The sequence below is a fragment of the Condylura cristata genome, unplaced genomic scaffold, assembly GCF_000260355.1.
Source record: "Condylura cristata isolate star-nosed mole 26May11 unplaced genomic scaffold, ConCri1.0 scaffold00022, whole genome shotgun sequence".
Classification (NCBI taxonomy): Eukaryota; Metazoa; Chordata; class Mammalia; order Eulipotyphla; family Talpidae; genus Condylura; species Condylura cristata.
The window spans coordinates 16996472-17007269 of NW_004567123.1; the positions used below are offsets into that span (position 1 = coordinate 16996472).

Sequence of the window (10798 nt, forward strand, 5' to 3'; positions counted from 1 at the left end):
GGGCCCGTTCTGAAGGGCCCACTCCAAAATGAATTTGCTGGAGCATCATGGAAAAAGCCCTTCTCTCTGGGCTCAACCCTGGGCTGTAAAATGCAGCTCGGGCTACCTGCTCTGGAGAACGAGTGTGAAAGTGGGCTGTGTGGGTCAGGAAAGCACAGAGGGGCTTTGGGGAATTACTTGAGGGAAGGGGCAGGAGGTGATGAGGCCTAGGGAGAGCTTAACCCAAGAGCAGGAATTTGAGTTTCACTCCCAGGGCTTCTGAGTAGGGGAAAGAGATGAAGAGTGGCCAAAATGTGCCCAGGTCTTTAAAAGATGAGCAGCATAGAAAACCCAGGCTGCAGCTGGGAAATAGCAAAAGCAGTGGTTGTGTCAAGGGCCCAGCCTTGCCTCCAAAAATCTCCCTGCTAGGAAATCTCATGGCATGGATCAGGCTGCTTGAAGTGGAGTCAGTGTGAGATAGTGTGATGAGGACAGTGGACTTGCAGAGCCTTGGTCTAATGCACCTCAAGGGCTTGCCATGTGGACGGACAGAGGTGCAGAAACTGGTGGCACAGCAGCTCTAGGGGCAGATGCCATGTTGTCATCTTTCTCTGGCCCAGTCCTTACCAGAATAGAAGCAGCTTAACAAGTATTTGCAGGATGTGGCGAGAAAAACACCTATCAAATAAAACAGACTGGCTTGGAGGCAGTGAGCTCTCTGTCATCCCCAGGCAGCAAGTGTTTGCATAGGAACTGGAGGATTTTCTGGGGGGTTGGGAAGGGAGAGGGTACACCTTAAGAAGGAGTTGATGACTTTGGGGAGCTCTGGAGGTTTGTGGGACTTGGGCTGTGCTAAGCAGTCCCCATGGAAGCTCCCCTGGGTCCCAAAGCATTCCCTGGGGGCAAGGGGTATGATGCCCTGCAAGGGCAAGTGAGCCCAGAAAAGGAAAGTGGATTCCACTCTTGCTGGCTCTGCTTGCTGGAAATCACTCCCCCCAGGACCAGGGCGGAAACAAGGATGGGGGCCATCCATGCATCTTGGGGCTAACTGGGGCTCTGGATGGGTCTGACCACCAGTGCCCGATGGGGTGCTAGCCTGCTGATGAGGAGCCAGAAGACCCACAGTCCAGCAGCTATTTCCACCCCAGGCAGATCTCTGTTGGCAGCTCTGGTGGAGCTGGGCTCTTCTTCCTGCTTACTGTTCTTCCCCTAATATTAGAGCAGGTGTCAGCAGCCCCAGTTAAGGATAATTATGTGATCCTTGGTGTGAGCCTACCACACCCGCTCCTCAGGTTCCCTGGTCTCTTCCTGGCAAAATCTAAACTATTCCTTCTTCTATCTAGCTATTCCTTCCTTCCAGTTTTCTGCAAAATAAAAACAGACAAGCCTGCCCTCAGAGTTGGTCTAACATTAGATAATCAAAGCAAAGATTTTTGGAGAATTCCCTATGTGCCAAGATACTTCAGTTATCTCTTCTCATCTACCGTTCACAAAACCTATAGTTAATAAGACTCCATTTTATGAATGGGGAAACTGAGGCTCAGAAAGGTGAAGCTACTGTCCTGGGACACACAGCAGAGCCCAGCTATGAAGTCAGATTTATCCTGTGCTGTTTGCTCCACTCAGTAGGTACCACACAGGCTGGGGGTGACAGAGGCAAAGGTAAAGTGCCTGCTCACCCACCCCTTGCTGCGGCCTGAATCCCTCCACGCCTCCAGGGCTCCCCGAATTCATCAATCCCTCCTTGAGGTGTACACTCTCCCTTTCAGCCCCCCCACAGAAAATCCTCCAGTTCCTATGCAACACTTGCTGCCTGTGGCCCTACAAGAAGACATTTCATCATTATCCTTAATTTTCCATTCAACCTTATAAGATCAGCAGGGCAACTTTATCGTGTCCATTTTACAGATGGAGAAAATCAAGTCAGAGCTTGTAATGGGCAAAGGTAGACTTGATCCCTGGTCTGTCAAGGTTTGTCTCTTCTTTCAGAGTCTGAGTTCTTTTTCCTAAACTACAGCTTCCCAAGGACAAAGACCAAGGCTTGCATGGAGCCCAGGCCATAGGTGGACGCAGCCAGCAAAGTCTATTCCTATGGCTAGGCTCCTCCTGACCCCCACCTCCTGTCACTTTCCAGGTGCCACTCTTGGGGAGGAGGATGCTACTCTGGGTGTTCTTTCTCGTGATCCTCACCCTTAGCAGTGGCTCCCACTGCTCCCCACTCTCCCTGCCCCCCAGGTAAGTAGTTCTGCCAGCTGGGCCTGGATTCCTGTGCCAAAGTCATTTGTACCATGGGGACGTCTTGAGTATGTGTGTGTGGGGGGGGGAGGCAGAATCAAGCCATCAGCAGGAGCCCAGCTGTCTCTTCCAGAAGTCCCCACTGCCATCTCTGGGAGGGGGCATCTAAGTTCCAGAGAGGTCATCCTTCTGGGGTCCCCCCCTTCCTGGGGATGAGCCAGGCAAAGAGCAACAAGGTGATGCAGCAAACAGCAATACCTCCCCCACACCCCACCTGGCCCTACCACCTGCTCTGTGACCTCTAACTCCTTCCACGTAGGATGCCAAGGTATGCAAATGCCATCTTCACCAACAATTACCGGAAGGTGCTGGGCCAACTGTCTGCCCGCAGGCTACTCCAGGACATCATGAGCAGGCAGCAGGGGTAAGTGGAAGTTCTTCCTGTTTTAGTGCTTCCAAATGCATCAGCGTTAGAAGGGAACACGTTTGGTCTCTTCCCTTGCACAGCAGCTGTCATTTCTGGACTAGCCATGGAAGACCCGGATATCAAACCTCCCTTTCCTCTATTAAATGACCACATGGTACATGCTTCTCCCATGCCAGGCTCCAGTAGTGGCAACACCGATGGCTGTAAACATGCCCCTGGGACTCTATGCCCGAAGCCAAGGCTCTGAACAGGGGTCATTCCATGGACGTAGCCCAGAGCTGGCACACAGTGAGCACTCGGTAGTGGTAGCCATTATTCTTCACTTTTTTTTTTTTTTAAAGATTTATTTATTTGTTCATACAGAACTGTGGTACAGGCCAGAGGCTCAGGGGCGGTGAGAGGCTTCACCAGAGACAGAGTGGGGAGCAGAACAGGCAGATCGACGAAGTACACTGCTGAGGGGAGCAGCGGGCGGGTCAGGAGAGGTCTGCCACGCCATGTGGTCACCTCCGGGGCAGGCGGGAATCGAACTCATGCGGAAGCGGCTTTAGATTCTCAGTGCTATGCTTTAACCCGCTGCGCCACCAGGGAGGGCCTATTCTTCACTTTTTGACTGCTCTCACAAGCCTACAAAGAGGTACTGTCCCCCCATGGTACAGAGCCTCTGATGGTTTGGAAAGCACCCACCAGAGATGGCAGTGACGACCACCGGACTTCACAGCCTGCACATTTTTTAATCTTTTTTTTTTTATTTTGAAAAATTCCAACTGTATAAGAATGTTAATCTATTTCTACATACCTTTCACTATATTCAACGATCCCTAATATTTTATCATACTTGCTTGCTCTCTATCTGTAGCTATAGGTCTGTATTCACACATAAACATGTATATATTATTACTACTATTCTGCAGAGTCATTTGAAAATAAATTGCAATCATCATGACCCTTTACTTCTAGGTACTTCTGCATGTGTCTCCTAATCCCTAAAAAAAATCATTCTCTTACATAATCACCGTATAATTTGTACTCAGAATCCACATTCTAATTTTACCAGTTGTCCCAGAGTGTCCTTGATAACAATTTTCTTTTCCCAGTCCAGAATCCAGTCCAGGCCCATGAGTTATAATCACTTGTCACGTCTCTTTAGTGTCTTTTCCTATGAAATAACTCTTCATTCTTTCACGACATTGACACCTTTGATTGGTAATGGCCGATTGTTTAAAGAATGCGCCTCAAAGTCGATTTACCTGATGCTTCCTCAAAATTAGATTTAGGGCATGCATCCCCAGAAGTGGTGTTGTATCCAGTTAAGGAGGTACCTGATGTCAGTTTGTCCCAGCGTTGGGGAGGGTTACTTTCATCATCTGTTTCTTATGGTGTCTACCAGGCTTCTCCTCTGGAATTTTTTCCCCTTTGTACTGAATCAGTAATCCATGAGGAGATATTTTGCAAATGTATATTTTGCAGCCTGTACGCCTCACTATACATATATTTCCTTCCCCATCATTGCTGGGTCTAATTCAGTTGGGTGGAAAAGTCCACTTCTGACATTAGAATAGCCTTAGGGATACACCCTGCTCTGCTCCCTTTGTCCTGGGCTTTTCCACGCCTCTCTTCATCCTACCAACATAGCAATCTCAGCTGTTTCTCTTTTTCTTACCAAATAGAGAAGGAAACCAGGAGCAAGTTGCAAAGGTACGGCTTGGCCGCGATGTGGACAGCATGTGGGCAGTCCAAGAGCAGAGAACATTGGACAGCATCCTGATGGCCTTGCTGCAGAAACACAGGTGTGTGCATGTGCGTGTGCGTGTCTGAGTTCCCACTGCATGGATTGCTAGATAAAGGTTACTTTTCCACAGGCCTGGGGCTCTGGCAAGAGAATAGGGAATGAGCCCCTATTTACACACATCAAGAACTGGGGAGAAACTGTGTGACAGAGACTACATCTTATCTTTTGCTGATCCGTAGAGTAACAAAAGGCCAGACGGGCCCTCCCTGGTGGTGCAATGGTTTAGGACACAGCATGGCAAGCTGGCTGCAGCCGCTTCAGTGCGAGTTCAATCCCAGGCCCCAGAGGTGGCCCACATGGCATGGCAGCCCTCTCCTGACCCACCCACTGCTCCCCTTAGCAGTGTATTTTGTCGATCTGCCTGTTCTGCTCCCCACTCTCTGGTGAATCCTTTCCCTGCCCCTGCACCTCTGGCTTGTACCCCAGCTCAGTATGCATAAATAAAACTTAAAAAAAAAAAAAAAGGCCAGACTTAGCACCTATGTCCAAAAAGGTAACTTGCTCAATAGCTTCAGGACAGGGCTCAGGAAACAGTATTTCAACAAATACCGCAGGGTCTTCTGCCTTGGATGATCTGAGGTATGCTTTGCAGGTTCACAGAATTATCAACCTAAAGAAAGGCTGACCCCTTCCAGAACCCTGGTAGACCAACGCTCATGAGAGGGAGTGACCATCATGCTCCATCTCCCCGAACTTCGTTCTCCCTGGAAGCCAGAGTAGATGAGGAATGAGATTTCCCATTTTACAGAAGTGGAAAACTGAATCAAAGGAGCAGAAGCTCATTCTCAGTCAGGCCCTAGCAGGCCCCAGACCTGCTCTACATCCCCAGAGCTTCTTCATATGGAGTTCCATTTCACAGACAATGTTTCCCCAAAACGCCATGACTGAAGAGATTGCTGTGTTTAGAGTCGAAATTTAAACCGTGAGCACAAGCATTTCCTGACGTGACTCTACCCGGCACTTCTGGGCCCATCTATTTAGCAAATCCAGTTCCCAACAGAGCTTTCCACATGCTCTCTCACCTTCCTCCGAACCTAAGTAGATACCAAGGGCCCAGAGATCTCACCAACCACAGCCCTGCAGACCTGTCAGCAGCTGCAGGCTGATGGGCAGACTGCAGGAGGGGCGAGATGCAAGCTGGGGGTGGGGTGGGTCCTCGGCCTGGTTCAGCAATCAGCTCTGCAGTCAGCTTCTGGTTTCCTCCTCTTGAAAGGAGGGTAGTAGGCTGATCACCTCGGAGGTCCCCAAGGCTAGAATTATAAAAACAATGCCTCTCTTATGTCTCTCTCAACTGGGATTAGGTCATCATTCTGCTTTATGGCCCCTATCAGGCCTTTCTGGAGTGGGGAGGACAAGCCTAAAAGAATGCAGGTTTTGTTCCTGCAGGTTAAAAACCAGAGGCTTCAGAGAACTAGTCACAGAGCAGCAGGGAGGGTGAGGCCGCTGCAGCCTTTGTCTGCTCCCTCTGCAGCTGCTGCAGCAGCCACCAGGCTGTACCGGTGGACCCGAGAAAACGTGAGATCAGAATGAGCTCTGATACGTTGGCAGTGTGAAGCAGAAGGCCTTGGCAGATGGCACATTTGCACCTGCCACACTGAAGGTAACAGGCTCGGCTTTACCCACCCTCCTTCCCTGTGAGCCCTGACGATGGGCTGGGGGCCCTGCTCTGGTGGACATCACAGGCAGAGTAAACAAGAGCTGAGCAGTGGATGACTTAATCTGTGAGAAATGGTAAGAAATGTAAGGGGTGTGGTGAATGTGGGCGCCAGAGATAATAACCTCATCTAACCCTGTCTGGGGATTAGAGGCGGCTTCTTCAAGGGGCAGTGACTGGCGGGGTGGGGTGGGGGGGTGGATCTCAGTGGGAGCCCAGGTGGCAGAGTCAGCTGAGACTGGACTTCTGCTTTGTGACACTCGGGAGAGCTGCCCCTCCTCCCCCCTTGTCTTCTCCCCACACGCAGCCAGCCAGTGCTGCCCTGGCATTCTTCACCCAGCTCCAGGTGTCCTGCTCTACCTCGCCCTTACTTCACTTCCCCACTGAGTTTGCTCTTTCCTTTTGCAACAGGATTCCCAAGGATGAAGACCAATGGTGTTTTCTATTACCTGCAGCCAAAACACAATGGTACCCAGTTAATCCTATTTAATTCCTGACCTACTTTTTCTTTATAAATACAATAAAAATCCCCATACTCATCTGCATTTCAATTTCATCTTCAGTGTGATTTTTTTTCATGTATTTTACATAGTTACATTTCCCAAAGTGGTGTTACAAGGTATAATTAAAAAAAAAATCGCTAACATTTACCAAGCAGTGACCCTGTGCTCCTCACCTAGTGTCACCCCTCTGGTTTCACAGAGAAGGAGCTGAGATACTGAAACTATAGCTGGATCCCCAGGCCACGGCTGACAATTGAGAGAGCTGGAATTCAAAACTCAGGTAGTCTGGCCAGAATCACACTCTTACCTGTATTCCTCTTCTCTCGGCCAAAGTTGTTCTTCATCCACTGGTGACATGCTGGTCTATAAGCAATACGGTTTATTAATTCAGCAAATATTTAGAGCACTTGCTATGAATCAGGCACTGTTCTAGGACTGGGGAATATAGTCACAAGCACACAAAGCCTGGTGGAGGAAAGTAATAAAGACCAGTAAATAGAGAAAATGTCACATGGGAGCAAATGGTAAAGGAAAATGAGATGCAGCGAGCTAGAGACGTTTTCTCTATAATGCATGTATGTGCTGTCTAATGGTCAGGGTAAGTCCTCACTGATGAGTAGACTTTTGAGTAGGAACCTAAAGGAAGGGAGGGAGTTGGTCTTAGTAATATCTTTGCTCCAGGTAGAGTGAAAACCCAACAGAGTGGCCCTGAGGCAAGAGTGAGGAAAAAGAAGAGCAAGGAGGTCAGAGGAGCTAGCTGGAGCAGTGTGAGTTGAAGGGAAGGAGGGGGGAGGGGGAGGAGGCCAGCTCCTGGGGACCTTTGGAGGCCACAGGCAGGACTTGGGATCTTACCCTTGGTCAGATGGGAACTACCAGAGTTTAAGCAGAAGATGGACATGATCTGACTTACATTTAAATTCTCTTCGAGAAAGGGTCAGATTCTGGATACATTCTTAAGACAAAACTTGTTTGCTGATGGATAGGGTGTGGGGATTGGACAGCAGTCAAAATTACTACCAAGTTTTTGGCCTGAACAACAGGGAGGATGGAGTTTCCATTTAGGAGCTTTGGTGATGGGCAGAGAATTAGGAGTCTGGGTTTGGACATGTTGAACCTAAGATGTCTATGAAAGGTCCAAGTGAGAATGTGGAGTCTAAGGGTCTGGAGCCAGGAGAGACATCTGGGCTGTCGGTCTGGCTTAGCTGCCATCACCAGTCAAATGACCTTTAACGTCAGGAGAGTGGGTCAGATCACCAACAAAGAAATAAAGGGTCCAAGGAATCACCAGGTTACCCACATTTGTAAAGTTTGGAGGAAAGATTAGGAACCAGCAAAGGAGCCTAAGAAAGAGCAGCAGGAGCTAGAGGGAATTGCAGATGCCAGCTGGAGAAAGTGTTTCCATTAGGGACCATAGCAAATGCTGATGGGTCAAGTCAATGGAAAACTGACCACGGAAGCCAAGAACAAGCTGGGCAGAGTGGCAGAGGTAAAAGTCTGATAAGCAGACGGAGAGGTGGGAGGAAAGTAGCCAGGGCTGAAGTTACATAGTCCTGGCTGTTCAAAATGGTGGCCTCCAGTTATGTCACTCAACACTTGAAATGTGGCTGGTATGAACCAAGACGTGCTTAAGGTGTAAAATTGGATCTCAAAAATGGTATGAAAAGCAAAACACAAAACATCTGAATAATGTTTTATACTGATTACATACAAAAAATATATTTTGGGTATATTGGATTAGGTAAAACATATTAAAATTAATTTCACCTGTTGTTACTTTGGTTACTAGAAAACTTTAAATCAACTTGTAGATGTGCTGTGGCCTGTGTTTCCCTTGGACAGAGCTGATAGATGGTTCTTTTGAATTCTGCCGTAAGGGAAGCTGAGAACTAAAGCTGTTACAGGGCCCCTGGAATCTAGTCCTTGTCTGTCACTTTATCTTACTGTTATTGAGTTAATCGATTATTGTTTGTTGTGAAAACCAGAAAACCCTGATTAGGCAATACCTGGCTTCTCTGCTACCCTGGTGATCAACCCCATAAAGCCAGGACCCCCACCACTGGTCTCAAGAGGAAAATGGAGAAATGGGCTCCCTTCCCTCAGGAACTCTGGTAAAGCCACTGGCCTGAGGTACCTATGTCAGTGATGACACATTTTTCTCTCCATGCGCCTTACCCTCCCCATGCCTCGTATTAGTCTCGGAACTTCCTGGGTGGGCGAAAATGCTCTGTATTTTGACTTGGGTAATGGTGGTACCAGTGAAGTTAGATGTAGAGATTCACTGAGCTGCACACGGAAGATATCTGCATTTTACCAAAGTAAATTCGATCTGAAAAAACAAGCATGAAAAGTCTGCATGAGGGGATATCTGTTTTGATTAAAGAAGAACCAGTTGATGGGGACTCAGAGATGGGCAACCCCACTCTTCTCTACAGTCTGGCACACGGTACCCCACCCAGATCCCATGGGCCTGGCAGGCCTCCCAGCAACACCCCAACTATAAAGCCAGCTAAGTTCTTCACAGGGTTTAGGCCATCTGCTCTTCCTGGGAGCCCCCCGCTTCCCCTCCATGTATGAATGTGAAGCGTGGGAAAGGCTCTGCAGGGGGCTACTGTGGCAGCTGCACTAAGGAGACAATACCAGCACCAGGGACAAAGGGGAAGGCTGGTCACTGGCGGCAGGGCAGTGCACTTCACCGAGAGGCAGGCGGAGAACAAGCCAAGGAATGAGAACAAAGGAGGAGACGGCTGAAGAGTGCCTGCCCTGGCTAGCCCCCCACTCTCACCCAGGCTCAGTCCCCTCCCCCAAACCCACCTGCTCATCTCTTCCCTTGGCCTGTTGGACAAAAGCAAAAACTGAGGGCGCGCTCAATCTCCAATTAGTTTTTCAAATAATGATCACTGGGACCTGTTTCTATTGTGGGTTTTGAGGTGAATGCAATTACAAAGGAAAAAAGCATGATGCCTACAATTCCTGGGCTTTATCACCACTAACTACAACACAGCATCTTGAGACTTGACCCCTTCCCACAGAGATGCTAGGAGCTCCCCATTCTCCTGGGGGTCCCACTTAAGATCCAGCACTACTCTTTTCCCTAAAATGCTCTAATCAATGGGGGACTTGTCACTTTAATGATGATTCCTTATGCTTGCATTCATTTAAATTCACAAGGTGGCCTCCCACCCTTTGCTTCATTTGCTCCCTCCCACAGACCTGGCAGAGGACTGCTAGCCTCACAGAGGTGAGGATCACATGACTCTGCAGGGTCCTACAGCTCCAGGGAGCAAAACTGGAACTGATTCCTGACTTGTGATTCCAGAATGTTCCTCTTATGCAGTTTCAAATCTTCGGGTCCCTTAGGAAATGTGAATCAATTGAATTAAAAGAACAAATATGGACCTGGTTCAAACTGTTTATTGGGCTCCTGCTAAGGACATATAGGAAATAAAAGTGATTATAATATCAGCACAATGAGTCAACGCTAAATGCCAGGAACACTAGTATGTTTTTTTTATTTTATGCATATAAGAACTGGGGTACAGGCCAGAGATGTGTGTGGGGGGGGGGGGGTGAGAGGATTCACCAGAGTGGGGAGAACACCTGGGTACAGGCCAGAGGTGGAGAAGGTGAGAATTCACCAGAGACAGAGTGGGGAGCAGTAAAGGCAGATCAACGAAGTACACTGCTGAGGGGAGCAGTGGGGAGACAGGAGAGGTCTGCTGCACCACGTGGGTTATCTCCCTGGCCAGGGATTGAACTCGTGTTGCAGTGGCTAGTGACAACTTGACAGCACTGTGGCTTTAACTCCTGCACCACCAGGGAGGTCCTGTATGTGTTTTTGATGTGACCTCATTTAATGGGAAACTAAGACCCAAAGAATGGTGCCTAAGGACACACGGTTAATCAGAAAATTCAAAGCTGATCACCTGGACTCTATGCTCAGGGCCTCCCTGGTGGCGTAGGGCAAGTCTCAGCGCTACCAAGCTACCAGCATGCCACTGTAGCCTGAGCCTGGCCAGGGAGCTGACCCACATGGCACAGAAAACCTCTCCTGTCCCACCCACTGCTCCCCTTAGCAGTGTATCTTAATCCCCACTCTGTCTCTAGTGAATCTTCTCACCTCCTGCACCTCTGGCCTACACCCCAGTTCTTGTATGCATTAAAAAAAAAAAATACTGTGCTTAGTATTCCATAGTGAAGAAAGCCAGGCA

The 10798-nt window shown here is 48.8% G+C and overlaps 1 protein-coding gene across 1 annotated transcript; it reads left to right on the forward strand.

Annotated features, from left to right (window-relative positions):
* Positions 1-2134: 2134 nt before the first annotated feature.
* Positions 2135-4459, forward strand: GHRH (growth hormone releasing hormone). The gene is made up of 3 exons (XM_012728095.1): positions 2135-2214; positions 2534-2638; positions 4312-4459. Exons 1-3 carry the CDS (start codon positions 2135-2137, stop codon positions 4457-4459), a joined length of 333 nt encoding a protein of 110 aa, XP_012583549.1.
* Positions 4460-10798: the final 6339 nt, after the last annotated feature.